At 34.8% G+C, this 27,091-nt stretch overlaps 1 protein-coding gene across 1 annotated transcript; it reads right to left on the reverse strand.

The window, feature by feature from the left end:
- Positions 1-485: 485 nt before the first annotated feature.
- On the reverse strand, positions 486-2,343 carry LOC131804176 (apical junction molecule-like). The gene is made up of 3 exons (XM_059126660.1): positions 1,850-2,343; positions 1,328-1,683; positions 486-1,036 (listed from the first exon to the last, which is right to left on the reverse strand). The coding sequence occupies exons 1-3, from the start codon at positions 2,341-2,343 to the stop codon at positions 486-488; spliced, it is 1,401 nt and encodes a 466-aa protein (XP_058982643.1).
- Positions 2,344-27,091: the final 24,748 nt, after the last annotated feature.

The raw sequence follows: 27,091 nt of genomic DNA on the forward strand, positions 1-27,091 counted from the left end.
GACCTGAAATATTTAAGTAAGTGCCTTATTCTCTGATCAAAATATCTAGAGAATGTGATTGGATCTGTTCGGATAAGATCATACTTTTTCTGGGTTGAGTAAGACATAGCCTCTTTTTCAGTGATATTTTTTCCTTCCAAAATTTTTACTAATATCACAATTAATTCCGGCCATTGAGATTCAGCTGCGGATAAAGTTATAAAAAATGTCGGAAGTCCAAACTGCCTGATCATTGCCATAACCTTTCTCTTTTCGCCCTCCCAATGAGCTGGTGAAGATCGTACGCCTTTCAATATATGATAGCCGTCGTCATGTTGCACAAGGTTTTGGACAAGTAGATCATGTAAGATATCAGCGGCAGTAAATTGTCTATTTCCAACTTTTTTTCTCAAACATGTTGAAATACTATTTTTAATGCGGGAAAATTCTAATTTTTTATAGCAGTATAATACTTTGTAAATGCGTGCACACCGTCTATCATAACGTCAAACCTCGGACTTAATAATTTTACCAATTGTAGCATTGCAATTTCTTTTTACACCGCAGTATATTATAGGATAGGACAGTTCCTCAGAGTCCTCATCCAAAAGCATGTCTAATGGTCGTTGTCCCTCACCAGGAGCAATGGAAATTCTCTGCAATGGTACATTTTCGACAGGATTATTGTCTAATAATGGTTCTTGTGGATTTACTTCTTCAACATCATCCTGTATGAAATTAGTATTACTTAATCGGGATACAAACTCTAAATCTTCCACATTAGAAACAAAGGGACATTCTTCTGTACAATTCATGCTATTTAGCCACTCATTAGAAAGAACTATGTTGTGCTTTCTGTAGAGTTCTGTATTTATTAGATATCTTGCGGCTTCGAAAATCTTTGCTGGTCTTATGGTTTCTGTCATGAAACTGTGTTCGTATTGCAATCTACGTTTAATGTGAACCTGCACAACTTCAGTTTGATTGACTGCTCGCGGAAGTACGTTTACAGTTGTATCTGTAACAGCACCTCTCACAGCACATTGGCGATTGTATCCTAGGGAAACGATTCTCATGAATGGAATTCTTGGTGAAACGAAACGCTCTTCTAATTGTGTTAAACCACGAAGGTCAGTTGGTATTTCTCGAAAATGTAATCCTTTAGAAAGACAAATTGAAGGTATTTCCCCCCCCCCCCTGAGCGATTTTATAGCATGTATTGCAAAATTTGTACATATTATTTTCAGATGGAAAATTTGAAGCAACAATGTGATTTTACTTGAAAGTGAAAAACATACTTGAGATATGAACCATAGCCCTCCACAGCAAATACAAATTTCCGTTGGGCCCTTTCTGATTAATTCGTAGAACTCGCGCAATTGTCGTGACCTATGTCTTATGGAGTCTGCTTGTAACATTTCCCTGCGGGATTCTGGCGAAAGGTTCTGTCTAATGACAGCATTTCTCTCGGACTGATGGTTATTTTCTTCCTCACGATTGTAAGGATTCATCCGATGGATTAGCACACGACAATTTCTAATCCTATTCTGCTCTTGAGATTCAAGACTAGCATTTTGTCGCGCTTCGCGACGTTGTTGAGTGTTACGAACTTGTTCGATTGTGCGATATGTTATATCGCGTCTTTGCACATTGCGACGTTGTGAGTCCATTTCACGTTCTATTTGTCTGTAGTTCTCATTACGTCTACATTGGGAACGACGAAAAGTATCCCTGTCTTGCTCAAGTCGTCTGTACGTCTCACCCTGTCGACGAACTTCATGGTTTATAGTGTCTCTTTCACGCTCTAATTCTCTATAAACTTCATCCTGCCGCCGAATGCGTCTCTCTCTCTCGCTCCATTTCTCTATACCCTTCGTTCTGCCAACGAACTTGGTGGTTTAGAGAATCTCTTTCTCGTTCGAATTGTCTAGATACTTCGTCCTGACGGCGAACTTCGTGATTTAACGCATCCCTCTCTCGCTCTAACTGTCTATAAACTTCATCATGGCGATACACTCGATGGCTTATTGCATCTCTATCGCGTTCAACTTGTCTTTGAGAAACATCTTCCCGACGAACAGAGCGTTGTGCGGTATTCCTCTGCTGCTCAGACAATCTGTATGTTTCGTCCTGACGACAAGCTATTTGTTCAACTCTTCGGTTAAATGAGTTATGTCTCCTCAATTGGCGAGAAACTCGATCTCTTTCCCGTTCTTCTTCCCGGAAATTGACATCTTGCCTCCTTGCTGCTATAGATATAGCATTTCTAAGCCTGTCAGATGGATTGCGTTCGCGGAATTCATTTACACGATTTGTCGATAGCCTTTGGCGTTGCAAAGATGATTGTTTACGTAATCTAGGCATATTTATAGAAATATCTATACAAATAGTATACTTAGCGCTTTGTAATAATGTATTTTAACTCTATTAAAGTATGTAAGACACACAACACTGTTTCAAAATGACACACTTGACACTGTTTAAAATTCGTATATGTTTTCTTTCTGCGCAACTGTTTAATACTAAACAGAAAATAAAAATTCAATACGAATATATACAAGCCTTTTATTTTTACCTAACAATAGAAGCAAAACAGAACTATTATATGACAATATATTTTTGAGCAATAACGCTGTATCCAGGTAATAATACATGAACAAACATTTGACAGGTAGATCCTGTAAATGCAATCGTCCAATAAAAGTGCTCTAGCAATTACCTGGTAGGCTGCACAAAACAGAGATTATCTATGAACTACCTGTATTTAATTATTGATATTTTAAAAAAACATTTAGTTTACCTGGTAATAACAATTCTACAAAATAATATAATTTTAGAGCGATTCAATGTTGCAGGTATCATTTTAAATGATGCCCGACTTGGTTTCAAAATTTGGCAAAACTATATAATACAAAACACCGGACAGCATCGTTATTTGAGACGTATACCAATTCACGTAAATCCTGAGGTGCCATTTAGTTCTAATAAACTAAATATTTACGTATGTGTTTCACCACAAGATGTAGAAGCATAGTGGCTTCTAAGTACCAAATTTTAAATAATTCTGTAAAAAATGGGATTTAAATTGTCAAACTACCGGGTATCGCGTGGTATGGGGGCTATAGAAAAACAGGGTTTCAAATCTCTGAACTCTAAGTACCGTATTTTAAAACAATTCTATTAAAAAATGTGTCTCAAATTACGAAAACGTGGAGCTTTATTGACAATGTTCGGCCACATAATATAGAACCCATTACGAATTCTAAATACCGATTTTCAATCGATTTTGCTTAAAAATGTGTCTTAAATTGTAAAAATACCGCATATTTAGAGCTACAGTTGCATGGGGGTTATACGAAGACGTGGACCTGCATAGACAATTTTTTGACACACATTGTAATACCAATTACGAACTTCATCTACGAAATTTGAAACAATTCCGGTTAATAATATAGCTAAAATCATCAAAAAACGGAACGTCGGGAGGCATCGTTAAATGGGGGCTATACGAAGGTGTGGACCTGCATACGGGATTTTTTTTCAAATGAAATTTGAATACGAAATTTGAAGTAATTCCGGTAAAATATTTCACTAAAATCAGACGGACATCGCTAAATGGACTTAGAATTTTAAATTTATCAAGAATATATATACTTTGTTGGGTCTGGCATGAGTATATCGAGGAGTTACAAACGGAATGACAAAGTTAATATACCCTCCATAGTATGGTGGAGGGTATAAAAATCGGTGAATAATGTAGCTACAGTCATCAAAATACCGATTATCGAGAGGTACCTTCATATGGGGGCCATACGAAGTCGTGGACCTAAACAGACAGTTTTCTGTCTTAGGCTGTAGTATCCATTACGAACTTTAAACACCAAATTTAAAACAATTCCGGTGAATAATGTCGTTAAAATCATCAAAATACCGAATATAGAGAGGTACCGTTATAAGGGGGCTATACGAAGACTTGGACCTGCACCGACAATTTACTGCCTTAGGCTGTACTATCCATTTCGATCTTAAAATACCAAATTTGAAACACTTCCGGTGAATAATGGCGTTAAAATCATCAAAATACCGAATTTTGGGAGGTACCGTTATATGGGAGCTATACAAAGGCGTGGACCTGCACAGACAATTTTCTGTCATAGGCTGTAGTATTCATTACGAATCTCAAACACCAATTTGAAACATTTTCGGTGAATTATGTCGCTAAAATCATCAAAATACCGAATATAGGGAGATACCGTTATATGGGGGCTATAAGAAGACGTAGACCTGCCTAGATAATCTTCTGTCATAGGCTGTAGTATCCATATTGAATTTCAAATACCAAAATTGAAACAATTCCCGTGAATAATGTCGCTAAAATCGTCAAAATGCCGAATATCGGGAGGCACCGTTATATGGGGGCTATATGAAAACGTGGACCTACATGGCCCATTTACGAACTTAAATGGGAATGCCTACTGGAAAAATAAACAGGTGTGCAAAATTTTAGCCTTCTATCTTAATTTGTTCGAAAGATAGCATGATTACAACAGACAGACAGACAGACGGACATGGCTAAATCGACTAAGAATTTTACGCTGATCAAGAATATATATATACTTTGTTGGGTCTAACATGAGTATTTCGAGGAGTTACAAACGGAATGACAAAGTTAATATACCCTCCATAGTATGGTGGAGGGTATAAAAAATGTATATTTATTTGAATATATATTCAAAATTTTTCGAAATCGCTTTTATTAGGGATGAATGTATGGTGTAACGCTACTAACCAACTTTAAAATGATTAACGCTTTCCAAAAAAAAAAAAAAATAAAAATAAAAATAAATAAATATATAAATAATAATAATATGAATTAATGAACTTTTAATAAAAAATTTTCGCACACCCTATGTATAATATACATGTGTTTGTGCTTGTACCAAACAATCAACAATAACCAAGCAAGCAGTGCTGATGTTTAGCCAGTATATTTGTTAGTTGTAAATTGTTTAAACAGAATATAATGACACCAAAAAATTGTAAAGGGTTCACTGCACTTTTCGATTACTATAATTGTTTGTAACCACGGTGCTGTAAGACGGACATATTTAAAAGTATAAAACATTGGTATATTTTTCTTTTAAATAATACCAAAAAAAAAAAAAAAACACTTGCGTTTGCTCACTTTTATATTGACGGTACTCACCTTTAAATTTTATGAATTATATGATGATGAGGGATGATGATGGGCAGCGTTTATAATTTTTGTGATGCTGACGGCGTCAGTTCGGCTTTTAACGACCAAAATAATCAATTAGTTGTTGTTGTTTTTACAGCAATTGTTTTTGATACGGCTCGAATGACCATTGTTTACGTAGGCAATAAATAACAAGAAAATAAAATAAAACAAACAAAGGGTTTTAGTTTTTTTTTTTTTTTCATAATAAATACAAATCAAAAATAGTCTAACTTTTTATACCCTCCACCATACTATGGAGGGTATATTAACTTTGTCATTCCGTTTGTAACTCCTCGAAATACTCATGTTAGACCCAACAAAGTATATATATTCTTGATCAGCGTAAAATTCTAAGTCGATTTAGCCATGTCTGTCTGTCTGTCTGTCTGTCCGTCTGTCTGTCTGTCTGTCTGTTGTAATCACGCTATCCTTCGAACGAATTGAGATAGAAGGCTAAAATTTTGCACACCTGTTTATTTTTCAAGTAGGCAGGTTAAGTTCGTAAATGGGCCATGTAGGTCCACGTTTTCATATAACGGTACCTCCCGATATTCGGTATTTTGATGATTTTAGCGACATTATTCACCGGAATTGTTTCAATTTTGGTATTTGATGTTCGATATGGATACTACAGCCTATGACAGAAAATTATCTGGGCAGGTCTTCGTCTTCGTATAGCCCCCATATAACGGTATCTCCCTATATTCGGTATTTTGATGATTTTAGCGACATAATTCATCGAAATTGTTTCAAATTTGGTGTCTGAAATTCGTAATGAATACTACAGCCTATGACAGAAAATTGTCTGTGCAGGTCCAGGTCTTCGTATAGCTCCCATATAACGGTACCTCCCAAAATTCGGTATTTTGATGATTTTAACGCCATTATTCACCGGAATTGTTTCAAATTACGTATTTAGAGTTCGTAATGGGAACTACAGTCTGTGACAGAAATATGTCTATGCTGGTTCAGGTCTTCGTATAGCCCCCATATAACGGTACCTCCCAAAATTCGCCACATTATTCACCGTTTATTTCAAGTTTCGAATTTTAATATGGTAATGGCTAATGGCAAACAATGCCTATGTAGGTCCATGTCGTATAGACCCCAATATAACGGCAATATTCGGTATTTTTAAAATTTAACAGAATTTTTTAAGGATTATATTTTTTTAAATTTCCAAATTCGTTCCAAATGGTGGAGGGTATTCAAAGTTCGGCCCGGCCGAACTTACTGCTTTTTAACTTGTTAGTATTCAGAATTGCAGTAATGAGTCCTCTAATTCTATTAAAGAACTCCAACATACCATTAATGGGGTAATTTCTTCCCTCCAAATTTATGGTATTTACATATAAACTTGGGATCCCATTTTTTATACCTTTGCTGTAGTAAATTGTCTGAATCTACCCTTTCTTTGTGGGAACATTCACTGAAAAATAAAACTGATACTAACTAGAAGAGGTGCTGGATTCTTTTTTAACTAGTAGGTATCAAACCTTTGAAACCGTTTTTGACTTAAACAAGCAATGTGGTTCCATAAGCCTTTAAACTCCTTCCGACAGCCCATCCAAGTTCGTAAGTTCCAAACTAAATTGAAAACAGTAAACGCAGTCCGAATATCTTAGGACAGCCTTTGTGTAAACAATGTCCACAACAAGTCCATACTATCAGACTTTGTCCGAAATTCTTATTCCTAAAGCATGAAAAGAAAGCCTCACATTTAAAAAATATAAAAGTTATGTTTAAACTTTTTTGGCACAGGCCATAACGCGAAAGACTGTAAAAAGCGCCTTTAACTGCTTAAAATGTCAACGAAGACACACAACTCTCCTATGTAGAGACGATTTTACCTCCCAGTCTCAAGAGATTTCAGTAACTCGCGACATTGAGCCTTCTACCGTTCAAATGATTACAAGCACTCATACAAAGCAACCATCCTCTTCAACGATCAAGCTTGAAGAGAATGTTGTGCAATTGGGCCTTAAATGATTTTATTAGGAACTGATATCATAAACATAATTTATAGTTAAGACTTTTTCAAAGCCCGTGCTCTTTTTGACTCTGGATTACAGGCAACCTTCGTATTAGAGCATATTTTCAATTTACTAAAATTACCCAGGAAGAATATATCCGCTCACATATCAGGGCTAATGGTGCAATTTCGGCGAAATCCCAAAAATGTTGCACATTTAACATTGGATCCACACTCCATTCAGATTTTTCCCTGGACATTTCGGCGATTGTTTTCCCCGGTTCTTGACTTCATGCTTACCCAGCGCTTCCGCTTGTAAGGACCTTTTTCTACCTTCACCAGAAATCCCTTTGTCTGATCCAGAGTTTTACAAAACAGGGTACATCGATGTACTTTTTGGGGCCGATGTCTTTTTTATTTTTAATGAGAAACAACATTCAAACTAAAGTCAACGGTTCGTTAATATCTCAGAAAACCATATTTGGTTTGACCCTGGTAGGGCCGTTATTTTATTAATCCGTGTCATCGTTTCGTACCAACGTAACATAACAAATTTGGAATGCGTAACGGACTTCAAAACAAAAATAAATTCGCCAAATTATATTGAAATCAGTTTAGATTTGGATATTGCTCCCATATATATTTTCGGTGGGTTTCACATATTTGATGGATTAAACAGTATACGCATGTCCGATTCCAATGAATTTCGGCATGAGTGGCGGGATTTTGATCAAAAGATAAATTTGTCAAATTATATTGAAATCGGTTCAAATTTGGATATAGGTCCCATATATATTTTCGGCCAATTTCATATATTTGATGCACGGAATGATTGACATGAGTGAATAAATTTTGTACACACATAAATTTGCCAATATATATATATATATATATCAAATGAAATTCATTGTGTGGCGGAATTTGGTTACAATATTAAATATTACAAATTAATTAGAAATTGGTCAAGATTTGCATATAGCTCCCATATATATATTCGACCGATTTAATGCATTTGACTCACCAATTTAAATTAAATATGACGAAATTTGGTGTAAAAGTAAATTTTGTCAAATTATATAGAAATCGGTTCAGATTGGGATATGATTTTATAAAGACGCATTGACCTACAACGACTTTGCAATGGTATTATTCTAACAGTAAGCAAGTTAAATAGCAGTAAGTTCGGCCGGGCCGAACTTTGAATACCCTCCACCATTAGGAACGAATTTGGAAATTTAAAAAAATATAATCCTTTAAAAAATCCTGCTAAATTTTAAAAATACCGAATATTGCCGTTATATTGGGGTCTATACGACATGGACCTACATAGGCATTGTTTGCCATTAGCCATTACCATATTCAAATTCAAAACTTGAAATAAACGGTGAATAATGGGGCTAAAATCATCAAAATATCGTATATAGGGAGGTACCATTATATCGGAGCTGTGCGAAGACCTGGACCAGCATAGACAATTTTCTGTCACAGGCTATAGCATCCATTACTAACGTCAAATACAATATATCAAACAATTTCAGTGGGTATTGTACCTAAACTCGTCAAAATACCGAATATAGGGATGTACTGATATATGGGGTCTATACGAAGACCTGGCTGTAGTACCCATATCGAACTTCAGATACCAAAATTGAAACAATTCCGGTGAATAATGTCGCTAAAATCATCAAAATACCGAATATCGGGAGGTACCGTTATATGGGGGATATATTAAAACGTGGACCTACATGGCCCATTTACGCACTTAACCTGCCTACTGGAAAAATAAACAGGTGTGCAAAATTTTAGCCCTCTATCTCAATTCGTTCGAAAGATAGCGTGATTACAACAGACAGACGGACAGACAGACAGACGGACAGACAGACGGACAGACAGACGGACAGACAGACGGACAGACAGACAGACAGACAGACGGGCATGGCTAAATCGACTTAGAATTTTACGCTGATCAAGAATATATATACTTTGTTGGGTCTAACATGAGTATGTCGAGGAGTTACGAACGGAATGGCAAAGTTAATATACCCTCCATAGTTTGGTGGAGGGTATTAAAACTACACAACAATTTAATTGAGGATACGATTATTACGGGGAAGTATGTTGCTACCTCGAATTCTCTAATTGCAACAGAAATGCGACTCAACTTCTAAAGATTGCAGTTTCCTGTACGCTTGGCATTTGCTATGAAATTAATAAATCCGAGGGACAAACCCTTCATATATGCGGACAAAATTTGGCATGTTCCTGCGTTCCTCAAGCTATTTGTTAATAGCTAGACCAAGCTATATGTTTATTTACGCATTAAAGTATTCCAATTTTTTTTTAATTTTTAAATTTGTTTTATTTAAAATGGTAGCGAAGCGCACCAGGTTCAGCTAGTATATATATGCTAACGTACTGAACTATATTTTAGGTATAAGATACTTACTAAGTTATTAACAAGTTAAAAAGCAGTAAGTTCGGCCGGGCCGAACTTAGAATACCCTCCACCATTTGGAACGAATTTGGAAATTTAAAAAAATATAATCCTTAAAAAATTCTGTTAAATTTTAAAAATACCGAATATTGCCGTTATATTGGGGTCTATACGACATGGACCTACATAGGCATAGTTTGCCATTAGCCATTACCATATTCAAATTCGAAACTTGAAATAAACGGTGAATAATGTAGCTATCGGAGCTGTGCGAAGACCTGAACCAGCATAGACAATTTTCTGTCACAGGCTATAGCATCCATTACTAACGTCAAATACAATATCTCAAACAATTTCAGTGGGTATTGTACCTAAACTCGTCAAAATACCGAATATAGGGAGGTACTGATATATGGGGCCTATACGAAGACCTGGACCTGCATAGACATTTTTCTGTCACAGACTGTAGTTCCTATTACGAACTCTAAATACGTAATTTGAAACACTTCCGGTGAATAATGGCGCTAAAATCATCAAAATACCGAATTTTGGGAGGTACCGTTATATGGGGGCTATACGAAGACCTGGACCTGCATAGACATTTTCTGTCACAGACTGTAGTTCCTATTACGAACTCTAAATTCGTAATTTGAAACAATTCCGGTGAATAATGGCGTTAAAACCATCAAAATACCGTTATATGGGTACCGTTATATGGGAGCTATACGAAGACGTGGACCTGCACAGACAATTTTCTGTCATAGGCTGTAGTATTCATTACGAATCTCAAACACCAAATTTGAAACAATTTCGGTGAATTATGTCGCTAAAATCATCAAAATACCGAATATAGGGAGATACCGTTATATGGGGGCTATACGAAGACGAAGACCTGCCCAGATAATTTTCTATCATAGGCTGTAGTATCCATATCGAACATCAAATACCAAAATTGAAACAATTCCGGTGAATAATGTCGCTAACATCATCAAAATACCGAATATCGGAAGGTACCTTTATATGGGGGCTATATGAAAACGTGGACCTACATGGCCCATTTACGAACTTAACCTGCCTACTGGAAAAATAAACAGGTGTGCAAAATTTTAGCCTTCTATCTCAATTCGTTCGAAAGATAGCGTGATTACAACAGACAGACAGACGGACATGGCTAAATCGACTTAGAATTTTACGCTGATCAAGAATATATATACTTTGTTGGGTCTAACATGAGTATTTCGAGGAGTTACAAACGGAATGACAAAGTTAATATACCCTCCATAGTATGGTGGAGGGTATAAAAATGGGGGGGGGGCGGTTTTTCGTACCTGGCCACCTTAACCGCTTATGATCAAAATCATATTTAATAAAATTTTGTAATTGGAATAAGAAAAGGGCGCTGTATTTAGTATGTTGAATTTTTCCTTTAATGCTAACTACGGCCTCTAAGCCAATAAATGTATATACTAAGCTGTTTTTATTTGAAATGTCAACCAATAAAAATCAACGTAGCTCTACATATTGAGTATTATTTTACATCATTTGCAAAGTGTTACATAGCTCAAGGTAACCATAGAATGTGTTCCTTCGGATCCCGAATCCACATGTCCCACTAAATTCGGTTACGCAAATCTATTCCCATGTTCGATATATAAATCATCACAATTTTTTTCTTTTCATATACGCAGTAAACCATCCAAAGCTACAGTCCACTAAAGGCCCAAGGAAACTCTCATTTTCAATTTCAACCATCCTGGACACAATGGAATCTACAGTGTCAAATTTTGAAGCTCTACGTCAAATAAAGAGAGCTGTATCGTGATTGCAGCAGACAGACGGACATCATTCAATCAACTTAGAATTTTATGTTGATCATGAATAAAAATATGTTATGGGGTCTAGGAAAAATATTTAGAGGTCTCACAAACGGAATGGAAAATATGCTCCCCTTTCAAAATTGGAGAGTATAAATGTTTTTTTTTGTTCGTTTCTTCGTCTGTAGCATAAACACACACATCGCTCGTTCTACCCTCACGTTAACATACCACGTACAGTCCCCAATGAGAAAAGCAGGAACGAATTTAGTACGCACACACGTAGTTCCCAGTAAGAATCGTACCCTCAATTAAATTGTTGTGTAGTATTTTTACTGTTGGCCTAAACCAAAACTGAACTAAGTTCAATATAATTTGAGAAAATTTATACAAATCTGAAAGGATTTCATTAATATTTCGCAAGTATAATTTAGTACCTAATTCCGTGGCTCGTCCGAAGTTTCATTGGAATTGGAGATGCAGTGCTTGTTTGTTGCATCAAATATATGAAATCGGCCGAAAATATATAGAAATAAATCCAAATCTTATCCGATTTCAATATAATTTGAAAAATGAATATTTAAAACAAAATCAATCACATATTCCAAATTTTATTGAGATATTATATATGTACTCAGCATGTTTGATGCATCGAATACGTGAAATCGGACGAAATTGTATATGGAGCTATATTCAAATTTGAACCGATTCCAATATAATTAAAAAAATATTTTTGTGACAAATACCGTCACTTATCCCAATTTCATTGTAATTGGAAGTACATAGCGTGTTTGGTGCATCAAATACACGAGATCGGCCTTAACTATATATGGGAGCTATATCCAAATTTGAAGCAATATAAATTCCCAATTTTACATTTGTCGTTCATTCCAAATTTCATTGAAATTGGAGATACATTGCGCATTTGGTACATCAAATACAAGTTTGCGGCCGAAAATATATATGGAAGCTGTATTCAAATTTGAACCGATTTCAATAAAATTTTGCAAATTTTTTGTACCAAATTCAGTTACACATTCCAAATTTTATTGAAATTGCATATACACCACATGCTTGATGCATCCACAACGTTAAATCGGATGAAAATATATATGGGAGCTATATCCAAATCTGATCCGATTTCATAATAATTTGAAGATTCATTTTTAGGCCTAATTCCATTTCGTACACACTGAATTTTTGATGAAATATATACATAGACAAAAGAGAATATAGACAACGAAAAGCTAGTTTTATCTTTATATCCAGGTGACTCTCATCATGTTTTGCATAGTCAACATGCTGATTTACGCGTTCAACCCACACGACTTCGAAAACACATTTTATTATTTTTCAAGGATTTCACTTGATTATTCCGCACTTTATTCCGTACTTTTTACACTTCTTTTATTATTTAACAATTTTTAACTGACAAATATCACACAGTTTTTGTTATTTCTAACATTTAAGAATTAAGTGACTTTAATATTCCCACTCAAACCCCTGAAACGATAAAGACGACATCGTTGATCCGATTTTTTCGAAGATAAACGGTGATAGCTTTTTCTTGTCTATATTTTCATTTATCTATAATATGTATGAGAAGACAAAATTCCGTCACACCATCAAATATCCAAATTTTAGGATAATTAGATATGAACATGTAAAATCTAAATTTTTTGTATGTACCTCCGATTCTAATGCTATATTTCCAGTTCCAATTGGAATTTGAAAAAGGCCTTTGTTACTTTTAGGCGACACTGCACTATATTTGGAAGCGGGGTTTGAGTCTATAAATTACAAACAAACAACAAATTTACAAAAATTTTCCTCATCGCTTCGCTTCCCTTTTGTTTTTCATGCATTTCAAAAATTTAATATATTTTTGTGGTTTTTTTAAAAAAGTAAAAACAAATTTAAGAATTTAAAAATGTATCTACTGTAATGCTGTGGGATATACACTGTTTGTGTCTTTCTTTCAGGAACATAAATAAACTAATTACTCGTTCCACCCTCACGTGAAAACGCCATGTATAGCTCGCCATGAGAAAACCAAATGCCAAGTTGAAGGTAAAGTTGAACGCATTTGTGCTACTACGAGGGATTCGAGGTAGCAATACATATGAACCTACGTACTTCCAATTATATTGTTATGTTGTTGTTTTATACCCCCACCTTTAAAGGAAAGGTATATTAACTATGTAATTCCTTTTGTAACATATTCGTCGTAGACCCATAAAGTATATATTCATGATCAGCATGAAATTCTAAGTCGATTTAAGGATGTCCGTCCGTCTGGTCCTGCCCACAAGTTAAAATTTGGCACAGTATTTTGCATTGCATCTACGATGGCTGATATCGAAAATGAGATATATCGGTTCACGTTTTCGTGCAGCGACCATATAACGGTACCGCCCGATATTCGGTATTATAAGGATTTTCCTCACATTTTTTACGGATTTGTCAAAAATTTGGTATTTTTTGGTCATAATGGGTTCCAGCTCCAGTGCCGGAACATTCTATGTATAGGTCCACGTGTTCGTATAGCCCCATATAACGCTACCTCCCGATAATTGGATCTACGATTATTACTGCTACATCGAATCCCTCTAATAGTAAAACAAATGCTGTTCAACTTTTTCTTCAACTTGGCATTTGGCTTTCTCATGGGCAGCTGTACGTGGCATGTTTACGTGAGGGTAGAACGAGTAATTTTTTGTTTATGCTCTCGAAGTAAAAACAAAAAAATGTGTATCCTAAAGCATTTCCTGCGAACGACAGAATTAAGTAGAAAAATAAACTTATTTGGTTAATTGCTTGGCTTAAGGTCATTAAAAAACTATGTTTTTATTTTTGAAAATTTTCCTATTTATTCATCCAATATTTCGATTTCCTCCGGAAATCATCTTCAGGGATCTGTTTTACAAAAAAACCCAAATTACAAACTGATTTTAACAATATATAACACAATAAATAAAATACATTTTTAAAGTAAAAAGCTCGTCTATTGAGTTTAAATGTCACTATCAAACTAAGTTATCTTTCGTCGGTGTTTATGAACTAGTCTTCTGTAAATTTGAGCACAATGGTCTGTATCGGTTTTATAATTAATTCGTTTGTCATTTGGTAAACTTATAATATGTAACATTTCCAATGTAAATCGTCTTTTGTAATTATTTTCTTGTGCTAATATGTCGACGGTTTTAAGGTCGGGTTTATGTCCTGTCAATGTGCAATGGGCAGCTAAAGCAGTCTTCTGTTCGAGAGGCTTGTCACTTTTTTGATCCGATTTATGTCCGGAAAGTCTAGTTTTTAATTTCGTCTTTGTCGTGCCGACATATGACTTTTGGCATACGTCAGCGTCGTCCCCATTACATGTTATCCTATAAACTACATTGCACTTTTACCATTTATTGTTAAAATCAGTTTGTAATTTGTGTTTTTTGTAAAACAGATCCCTGAAGATGATTTCCGGAGGAAATCGAAATATTGGATGAATAAATAATGAAAAATTTCAAAAATAAAAAACATAGTTTTTTAATGACCTTAAGAAAAGCAATTAACCAAATAAGTAAAATAAATATAACAGGTCAACAATATACAACAACATCAGAAAAATAAACTTGCAAAATTAATGTACAAAATACTTTGTACATACTTTTGAGTGCGATTGAGGCGCTGGGAAAATGTAGCAATAAACAAGTTAAAAAACACTAAGTTCGGCCGGGCCGAACTTTTAATACCCTCCACCATTTGCAACAAATTTGGAAATTTTTAAAAAATAAAATCCTTGAAAAATTCTGTTAAAATTTTAAAAATACCGAATATAGCCGTCATATTGGGGTCTATACGACGTGGACATACATAGGCATTGTTTGTCATAAGCAATTACAATATTCAAATTGGAAACTTGAAATAAACGGTAAATAATGTAGCTAAAATCATCAAAATATCGTATATAAGGAGGTGCCGTAAAATTGGAGCTGTGCAAAGACCTGGACCCACATAGACAATTTTCTGTCACAGACTGTAGTATTCATTACGAACTTCAAATACCAATTTTCAAACAATTCCGGTGAATAATGTCGCTAAAATCATCAAAATACCGAATATAGGGATGTACCGTTATATGGGGGCTATATGAAAACGTGGACCTACATGGCCCATTTACGAACTTAACTTGCCTACTTTAAAAATAAACATGTGTGCAAAATTTTAGCCATCTATCTCAATTCATTCGAAAGATAGCGTGATTACAACAGACAGACGGACAGACAGACGGACATCGCTAAATCGACTTAGAATTTTACGCTGATCAAGAATATATATACTTTGTTGGGTCTGACATGAGTATTTCGAGGAGTTACAAACGGAATGACAAAGTTAATATACCCTTCATAGTATGGTGGAGGGTATAAAAAAATGTTCTAAAATTAAATATTTCCCAGCCGCCATAAAATATCATTTGTGAAGAATTCGGTGATCTTGCGCGCTGACGCATACGATAATGTGAGAGATAATAAAGGTTATGACCCACACGCACAGATATCGATGCCCTCAGTAGATGTGCAAGACCACTTGAATGAAATGACAAGTAGCCCTGCAATGTTCTTGTTAAGTTAGATTAGTTTCAGTAGTACTTAAGAAAAATATTTTCATAATAAAATTAGAATTGAATCAACAGCCAAACCATTCGGTAGGCTTTCTCTTCTCACTATTTATATTTGGTACTTCGAGCCAAATACTAAGAATTGAAACTACATCCAAAGAATAGGGTTGTTCTTTCTTTTCTCATTTTCCACATTTGGTTATTCAAGCCAGATAGAGAATTGAATCAACAGCCAACCCATTCGGTTGGTTTTTCGTTTCTCATTCATTGGTCCTTCGAAAAATAAAGAATCGACGACCTAAAATAAAATTGGTTTGAGTTATCCCCCATCAGTGGTACGAAACTCAGAAAAGTCAAAAAAGAAGTAGGTGTTCTCAAAAAGGAAAATAACATCTACCAAAAAGTCCGCTGAGGCATTTTAAATGTAAGACCATAGGGGAATTTTAAAAATAGCCGAAGGGATTAATTGAATAAAAAAGCCATTGGGCAAAAACAATGCAAAAAAGCCACAGGGGCAAAATAAATAAGAAAGCCATAGTGGCAAAATAAAATAAAAAAGCCAAAGGGCAAAAATTATAAAATACGCCACAGGGGCAAAACCAGACCCACGGGGCAAATTAAAAAATAAAAATAGATAAGAGGACAACAAAGTCCCAAATAAAAGAAAAACATACAATTTTGAAAAGTAGACATTAAAGGTCCCAACTGGAAAAAATTAAAAATGTATAAAGAAATGGAAGAAGATATCACCACTTTGGCAGACTATTTCCAGCTATTAACGTCGACGTCAGCCTTTGAAAAGGTGAAATACGTCGCGGCATGGAAGGTACTGGTAGAAAATACATATTACCAGTTACAACGGTACTTGAAAGTACACCAAAAATATCTTCCAACCCATATGAAGACATTACCCTGTGATGTGGATATGTGTATGCTATCGGCAATGAAGCTTTTAGCAACCCAGAGTCGCAATTACAAAGACTTGTACATAGATGAAGAAATCGAAGATTCGATGAAACCTCCATTACGATGGATACTCTCGCTGAAATGTGACTATTTAACTTGGGAAGAGCGAGTGGAAGAAAACAGACAACTTAACTATGTCGAAACAAAGGAAAATTACGACAAAGAATTAGAAGATGGTTTGCACGAACAAATGCAAGCCTATGACAACAATTTACAATCTCTGCAGGGACAAGCAATCGAACTGCGTTCTCAACTAACAATCGAAGTGGAAAAAAGTGAAGTGATATTGAGAAATGCGAAGGCCCACGAAAAATATCTGCTCGCCAAATCTAAAGAAAACCTGCGGGCCAAAGATGAACAATTCGAAGAAAAACATCGAGTTCAGAAAGATTAAGTGCGACATCTGAAAACGAAGTTAGAGAAAGTCAATGAAAAATTGGCTAGCTCGGAAAGAGCGCGACGAGTCTTGGAAGCTGAGAAAGATGACCTGTCCAAGCAACTAGCAAGTGTAAGAAAGGGAGATAATGCTGTTAATCTAAAACAGATTCGATGTTTAGAAGGAAATATTGTGAAGTGCTTCCCGCCGGCAAGTCCTCATTTTGAGGAACGGGAAGAAGAAGAATATTCTGGTGTCGTGTGAGCGCTGAGATATAGAAAACCATTTCGGGAGGAACCTCTCAATTTATTAAAAAAACAATCGGTGCAATGGCAATGAGGACGACCGTTCTGTAAGAAAAGTAATAAATATTCTTATTGCAGAAGAGGAAAAAGAAGAAAAGCTGCCACGCACAGAAGATCCAAAAATTGTCGACGAATGTGGTAAATTAGCAGGAAAAGAATGCATCGATGAAGTAGAAAAAGCCAAAGAAATGTCTCTGGTTCCGGAAGTATATTACCAGAGAGAACTCAATTACAAACCACCAATAACCTTAAGAACGGTAGACGACAAAGCAGAGCGTACCACGGAGCCAATGGCAATCCTTTCCGACGTGAATAATGGCGGTCTGCATCGATGGACTATTAATGCGGTATGGAGAACGAAGCCGGCAGATAAAGGTGGTGGCATTGGCAAGAAGGACTGGACAATGAAATGGAGTCGATTCCTGGAAGCAGTTACTTAATTAAATATTTATTATTTAGTATACATTTATTCAACTTTATAAAAATACAGTCCAATATTAACATACCAATTTAAGCCGCCCGGGAGAATGTACAAAATACTTTGTACATACTTTTGAGTGCGATTGAGGCGCTGGGAAAATGTAGCAATAAAAAAATGTTCTAAAATTAAATATATCCGAGCCGCCATAAAATATCATTTGTGAAGAATTCGGTGATCTTGCGCGATGACGCATACGATAATGTGAGAGATAATAAAGGTTATGACCCACACGCACAGATATCGATGCGCTCAGTAGATGTGCAAGACCACTTGAATGAAATGACAAGTAGCCCTGCAATGTTCTCCATTCAATAATAGAATAGATAAGAATAATTGTGTGGCTGCGACTAGGTTAAGTTAGACTAGTTTCAGTAGTACTTAAGAAAAATATTTTCATAATAAAATTAGAATTGAATCAACAGTCAAACCATTCTGTTGGTTTTCTCTTCTCATTCAATTAATCTGAAAGGGGATCACATTTGGATATAGCTTCCACATATATTTTCGTTCGATTTCATGTATTCGATAAAATATGCTGTGTATATGAAATTTCAAATTTGGAATGAGTGATGGAATCTGTCCTAAAAATTTATTAGTCAAATTATAATGAAACTGCATCGCATTTATTTATTTATTTATAAAATTATAGTGAAATCGGATCAGATTTGGATATAGCCACCATATATATATTCGGCCGATTTCACGTGTTCGATGCATCAAACATGCTGGGTATATGAAATTTCAGTAAAAGTTAGAATGTGTGATGGAATTTGGTTTAAAAATTTATTATCAAATTATAATGAAATCCGATCAGATTTTGATATAGCGCCCATATACTTATATTTTCGGCCAATTTCATATATTTGAAGCACCAAACATGCAATGTCTCTCCAATTTCAATGAAGTTGAGGATGAACGACAAAATTATTTCATTTAGGATATTGCCATTGTACCCTTTATGGAGTTTCTGGATATATTGTTGTTGCAAAATGGCTTAATCCCATTATTGTTGTTTTTATAAAACAACGTTTCATTATTATTGGAGAACGATGGTAATGTTTACCAAGGGGCAAGGATGGATATATCCAGATTTCCCTCTATTATTAAAAGTATGATGTGGGGCTTTTATTTTTTCCCAGCGTTTTATCGTTAATTGGCTTTTCTGGAGCAAATAATAACGGTCTGCCTCTTAGAAAATGCACTGGGGTTAACTTCTGTATCCTCTGACAATAGCGTTAAGGCCCACGCAATTAAAATACTCTCTATTCTCACTAAAATAATTGCAAATTCCTCAACTGAATTTCTTTCAGACACAACCTTTGTGAAGTGTGCCTAAAAACCTTTAACTCCTTGTACCAATAATCCTCCTATATATGGAGCGCTAGGTGGAATCATCGCTTCGCTTCCCCTCTTGATTTATATGCATTTCAAAAATTTATTATATTTTTGTGTTTTTTTTTTTTTAAGTAAAAACAGATTCAAGAATTTAAAAACGTATGTACTGTAATGCTGTGGGATATACACTGTTTGTGTTTTTCTTTCAGGAGCATAAATAAACTAATCACTCGTTCTACCCTCACATGAAAACGCCACGTACAGCTCACCATGAGAAAACCAAATGCCAAGTTGAAGGTAAAGTTGAACGGCATTTGTGCTACTTCGAGGGAATCGAGGTAGCAATACATATGAACCTACGTACTTCCAATTATATTGTTATGTTGCTGTTTTATACCCCCACCTTGAAAGGAAAGGTATATTAACTTTGTAATTCACTCTATTATTAAAAGTATGATGTGGGGCTTTTATTTTTTCCCAACGTTTTATCGTCAATTGACATTTGTGGAGCAAATAATAACGGTCTGCCTCTTAGAAAATGCACTGGGGTTAACTTCTGTATCCTCTGACAATTGCGTTAAGTCCCTAGAAATTAAAATACTCTCTATTCTCACTAAAATAATTGCAAATTCCTCAAACTGAATTTCTTTCACACAACCTTTGTGAAGTGTGCCTAAAAACCTTTAACTCCTTTTACCAATAATCCTCCTATATATGGAGTGCTAGGTGGAATAAACTTTCAATCGAAGCCATTAACAACATACATTTTCACTTTTAATCTGGAATGGACCTGCGAAGACTTTTCCAACACAAAAAGGAGGTGAAAAGGAAGTTTTCTCAAAAGGCAAGGAAGCCATTATCTGTAATTTCACCTTTTGTTTGTATCTTGCACAAACCACAAAATTTTGTTCCACATTTTTAACAGTTCTTCTTAATCTTGGATTATAAAATTGACTTTGAACCGTGGACATCATAAGTCTTACATCAGCATGCATTAATGTTTTGTGGATAAATCTAAGAATATATTATATAAAAGAGACGAACTTGGCATTATTATTGGACATCGTTCGTCGTTAGAAACATTTGCATTGGCTAGACGTCCACTAACTCTCATATCATCTGATGAATTTGACTCTGTGTTAATTCTAACGTATACTGCGGCACAATATACGTTCTCAGAAGTGTCACAAAATCCATGAAGTTGTGTTTTGCCCTCTATGTAATAGTTTATTCATCTTGGTAATTAAATAAAATCAAGATTTGAAAATTGGTCCAAAATTGTTTTTCATTTAGCATACGTGGATAAATTTACTGTATCATCCCAATAAATACCTTCTAATCAAAGGTCTTGCAACAAAATTTTTGCCAGTACAATTAAAGGAGTTAGCCACCCTGCCGGGTCAAATAATTTCGAAATGGTGACAAGATTTTCCTTTTATTTATCGGGCTAGCCACCTGTAGTGGCTCTATACTATAAGAAAATGAGTCAGTTAAGACATTCCACGAATACCTAATGACTTTGTTGAACTAATATTTTTTATTCCTAAAAACTCTTCATTTAACAATTTTTCTCATTAGGGTCCAGCCGAATTCAAAACACAAATTGATTTGTTTTTCCACCTTTAAAGCCGAGTATGGACACCAGTTAATACATCATCAATATATATCTCATTTTCAATTAATTTCGATGCAATTGAGCATGTGTCTCTTGACTCTTCTGCCAATTGCAACAATGTGCGAATCGTCAAAAAAGGTGCACAGTTTATACCAAACGTAATTGTACAGAATCATAATCTTTAATATCACTCTGACCTTCCTTTCTATATTATATTCTTTGGTATTGCCGATCAGAATCGTGAACACATATATGTCGGTACATTTTTTCAATGTCACCGTTAAACACATTATTATACAAGCCCCAATTAAAAATTAGAAACACTAAATCATTTTGTAATATTGGCGCTGTATGTAAAACATTATTTAAAGAATACGAGCGTTTTGTCTTACTCGCTCCATTAAACAACACTCTCATTTAGTACTAGAACTTTGTGGGCGAAGACTGCTTGATGCGGTAAATAATATAAAAAAATATTTTCCGTCAGTCCATATTTCTCTTGATTCGGTGGTATCATATGACCCAATGACAAATATTCATTCAATACTTCAAATATGACCCCTATGTTCGCATTGTTTCTTTGCTTTGAATCTATACGAATCTACGTACATTTCTTTAGGAAATTTTTCTTTGAAAGGTAATTTTACAACGAATCTACCATCTGATCGCCGGCATGTGGTGTTAGAGTAAATATTCTCACAATATTCGTCAGATTTCGTGGAAATAGCCGCTTCAATTATTTCATCTTTTCCCAAAACATTCTCAATAACGAACTAATGACATCTTCAGAATAATTTTTTATTTCTATATAGGCTAAACAAATTTCATTTTCCAATATTGGGCCAATAGATTTACCATCCGCATATTGAATTTTGAGCTATCATGTTACCCAATATATTCTTTTTAACTTAACTACCTTATATGGGATAATTTGAGCAGAAATCATAAAGCCTGGATCTGCAAACTTCAAATCCTTAATACTTCCCAAATCTGAAATTTTAATTGTATGCAGTCGACAATAATCTTGCCAAATTTTGGTCAACTAAAGCTTCTGCCTCAAATTCAGTTCAATTTATTTTTGAGCAAATCGTCAGAACCCATTTTTTATTAGAATCAGCCACGACTGTTCCACTTAGTCCACTTATCTTGAAACTAGCTATTTCAGTGCATATGCCAATTCGTTTAATTAATTCTTGAGTAACGAATCTCGGCTTCGAAGCAGAGTCAATGAGAGCTCTAACTGTAGAGCTGTAGGCAGTATAATGTCATCATGACTCACTGACACATGTGTTTTTTCGCATTAGAAGACTGAGCTGCCGAACAGGACGAACATGACATTTCTTCTACAATATTAGCTGTGCTAACAAGAGCTTTTGTTTGGTGTCCACTTGCAAAATGGTAAGTGTTTTGTTGATTGAATTCTTTTTATATCTCTTATAGACTCAGTCGTTGCTGCCGAAAGATTAAATAAAATCTTCAATTGATTATCTACCAGTACCCTCACATTTTCGTATCGCACTGATAATGCTTCCATGCCAACGAAGCCATCACATGAGTCTGTGATGGCTTCCACATATGACCGTAAACATGTCTCTAAAAGTTGGCCATTGTTCATAACATCCGTAAAAGTCTTGAGTGTCACAAGGTGGCACATTAATACTAATTTCCGACATTTCAAAAGTTGTATCCGGAGTATAAACAGCTGAGCTGTGAAACAGTGACAGATATGTAACATCGCCTCTAGCGGTATAATTTTGACTTTTTTTTCTTCAAAGAAATATATACATAGACAAATGAGAATATAGACAACGAAAAGTTAGTTATGTCTCCATATTTAGGTGACTCTCATCATGTTTTGCATAGTCAACATGCTGATTTACACGTTCAACCCACACAACTTCGAAAACGCATTTTATTCTTTTTCAAGGATTTAACTTGATTATTCCGCAACTTTTTCATGTCATGACGTATTTTTCGCATTTCTTTTATTATGTAACAATTTTTAACTGATAAATATCATACAGTTTTTGTTATTTTCAACATTTAAGAGTTGAGTGACTTTAATATTCCCACTCAAACCCCTGAAACGTATAGACGACATCTTTTGAATCGAAGATAAACGATGAGAGCATTTCCTTGTCTATGTATATTCATTTATCTATGATATATATGGTAGCTATATCCAAATTTGATCCGATTTCAAAATAATTTGATAAATATACTTTCAGACAAAATTCCATCACACCATCAAATATCCATATTTAAGGATAATTAAATATGAGCATGCAAAATCTAAATTTTTTTTATGTACCTCCGATTCTAATGCTATATTTCCAGTTCCAATTGGAATTTGAAAAAGGCCTTTGTTACTTTTAGGCGATACTGCACTATATTTGGAAGCGGGACTTGAGTCTATAAATTACAAACAAACAACCAAATGTACAACTATCCTTTCATCGCTTCGCTTCCCCTTTTGATTTATATGCATTTTAAAAATTTAATATTTTTTGTGGTTCAAGAATTTAAAAACTTATTTACTGTAATGCTGTGGGATATACACTGTTTGTGTTTTTCTTTCAGGAGCATAAATAAACTGATCACTCGCTCTACCCTCACGTGAAAACGCTACGTACAGCTCACCATGAGAAATCCAAATGCCAAGTTGAAGGTAAAGTTGAACGGCATTTGTGTTACTTCGATGGATTCGAGGTAGCAATACATATGAACCTACGTACTTCCAATTATATTGTTATGTTGCTGTTTTATACCCCCACCTTGAAAGGAAAGGTATATTAACTTTGTTATTCCTTTTGTAACATTCTTGAATATTCGTCGTAGGCCCATAATTTTCGTCATATTTTTTACATGTTTGTCTAAAATTTGGTATTTGTCGGTCATATGAGTTCCAGCTACGGTGCCGGAACATTCTATGTAAAGCTGAATAAAACCGAAAAAGCCTCCCGATAATTGGATCTACGATTATTACTGGGAAGTATGTAGGTTCGTATGTATTGCTACATCGAATCCCTCTAATAGTAAAGCAAATGCCGTTCAACTCTTTCTTTAACTTGGCATTTGGCTTTTCATGGTCAGCTGTACGTGGCATTTTACGTGAGGGCAGAACCAGTGATTTGTTTGTTTATGCTCTCGAAGGAAAAACAAAAAAAAAATTGTGTATCCTAAAACATTTCTTGCGAACGACAGAAATTAGTAGAAAAACAAAACACCAAACATGCAATGTATCTCCAATTTCAATGAAGTTGAGGATGAATGACAAAATTATTTCATTTAGATTATTGTATCTTTTATGGTGTTCCTGGATAAATTGTTGTTGCAAAATGGCTTAATCCCATTATTGTTGTTTTTATAAAACAACGTTTCGTTATTATTGGAGAATGGTGGTAATGTTTACCAGATGGCAAGGATGGATATATCCAGATTTCCCTCTATTATTAAAAGTATGATGTGGGGCTTTTGTTTTTTCCCAAGGAAGTTTTCTCTAAAGGCAAGAAAGCCATTATCTGTGATTTCACCTTTTATTGTATCTTGCACAAATGACAAAATTTTGTACCACATTTTTGACTGTTCTTCTTAATCTTGGATTATAAAATTGCCTTTGAACCGTGGACATCATAAGTCTTACATCAGCATGCATTAATATTTTGTGGATAAATTCTAAGAATATATTATATAAAAGAGACGAACTTTGCATTATTATTGGACATCGTTCGTGTTAGAAACATTTGCATTGGCTAGACATCCACTAACTCTCACATCATCCAAAAATGGATTCAAAGCACGTAACGGACTATTTCGTGATATAATTTTCGAATTATTTAATTCATTATATTCTTGTGGATAATGAACTCATATTAGGTTCTGGTCAATTATTGCCAGTACTTAATAGTCTAATAGCGAACATTTACTCAGCTCAACAAAATTACAACCTCTTGTTCCAAAGTCTTCGGAATTACAATTGGAAGAAACGTGTCTCCAAGTTGTATTTTCGATATTTTTGAATATAGTTGCGGTTCTATTAGCAAAGTAAGTATTCCATGTGGATGGATGTTTTTGTAACCATGCCAATACAATTGTTGGATTTGTCCACATGTGAACATAATAAATTTTCACTTCTAATTTGGAGACAACATACTTCACCAGAGATGAGAACAATTCGGCACCACAAAGCTCTAGTCTTGGCAGGCTTACTATTTTTAATTGAGCAACTTTACTCTTCGCTGTTGACAAGCTTATCTGATGAATTTGACTCTGTGTTCATTCTAACGTATACTGCGGCACAATATGCGTTCTCAGAAGTACCACAAAATCCATGAAGTTGTGTTTTGCCCTCTATGTAATAGTTTATTCATCTTGGTAAATGAATAAAATCGAGATTTAAAAATTGATCCAAAATTGATTTCCATTTAGCATACGTGGATAAATTTACTGTATCATCCCAATAAATACCTTCTAATCAAAGGTCTTGCAACAAAATTTTTGCCAGTACTATTAAAGGAGTTAGCCACCCTGCCGGGTCAAATAATTTCGAAATGGTTGACAAGATTTTCCTTTTATTTATCGGGCTAGTCACCCCTAGGGACTTTATACTATAAGAAAATGAGTCAGTTCCACGAATGCCTAATGTCTTTGTTGAACTCATATTTTTTATTCTTAAAAACTCTTAATTTAACAAATTTTCTTATTCGGGTTCAGCCGAATTCAAAACACAAATTAATTTGTTTTTCTACCTTTAAAGCCGAGGCGAGAGTATGGACTCCAGTTAATACATCATCAACATATATCTCATTTTCAATTAATTTCGATGCAATTGAGCATGTGTCTCTTGACTCTTCTGCCAATTGCAACAATGTGCGAATCGCCAAATAAGGTGCACAGTTTAAACCAAACGTAATTGTACAGAATCATAATCTTTAATATCACTCTGACCTTCTTTTCTATATTATATTCTTTGGTATTGCCGTGAACACATAAGTATCTGTCGGTACATTTTTTCAATGTCACCGTTGAACACATTATTATACGAGCCCCAATTAAAAATTAGAGACACTAAATCATTTTGTAATATTGGCGCTGTATGTAAAACATTATTTAAAGAATACGAGCGTTTTGTCTTACTCGCTCCATTAAACAACACTCTCATTTAGTACTAGAACTTTGTGGACGAAGACTGCTTGATGCGGTAAATAATATAAAAAATATTTTATTTTTTAGTGCATATTTCTCTTGATTCGGTGGTTTCATATGACAAATATTCATTCAATACTTCAAATATGACTCCTATGTTGGTATTGTTTCGTCAGATTTCGTGGAAATAGGCGCTTCAATTATTTCATCTTTTTCCCAAAACATTCTCAATAACGAACTAATGACATTTTCAGAATAATTTTTTATTTCTATATAGGCTAAACAAATTTCATTTTCCAATATTGGGCCAATAGATTTACCATCCGTATATTGAATTTTGAGCTATCATGTTACCAAATATATTCTTTTTAACTTAACTACCAAACTTCAAATCCTTAATACTTCCCAAATCTGAAATTTTAATTGTATGCAGTCGACAATAATCTTGTCAAATTTTGGTCAACTAAAGCTTCTGCCTCAAATTCAGTTCAATTTATTTTTGAGCAAATCGTCAGAACCCATTTTTTATTAGAATCAGCCACGACTGTTCCACTTAGTCCACTTATCTTGAAACTAGCTATTTCAGTGCATATGCCAATTCGTTTAATTAATTCTTGAGTAACGAATCTCGGCTTCGAAGCAGAGTCAATGAGAGCTCTAACTGTAAATATTTTCCCAGAATATTTTACTTTTACTAGAGCTGTAGGCAGTATAATGTCATCATGACTCACTGACACATGTGTTTTTTCGCATTAGAAGACTGAGCTGCCGAACAGGACGAACATGAAATTTCTTCTACAATATTAGCTGTGCTAACAAGA

The sequence above is a fragment of the Musca domestica genome, unplaced genomic scaffold (assembly GCF_030504385.1).
Source record: "Musca domestica strain aabys unplaced genomic scaffold, Musca_domestica.polishedcontigs.V.1.1 4, whole genome shotgun sequence".
Classification (NCBI taxonomy): Eukaryota; Metazoa; Arthropoda; class Insecta; order Diptera; family Muscidae; genus Musca; species Musca domestica.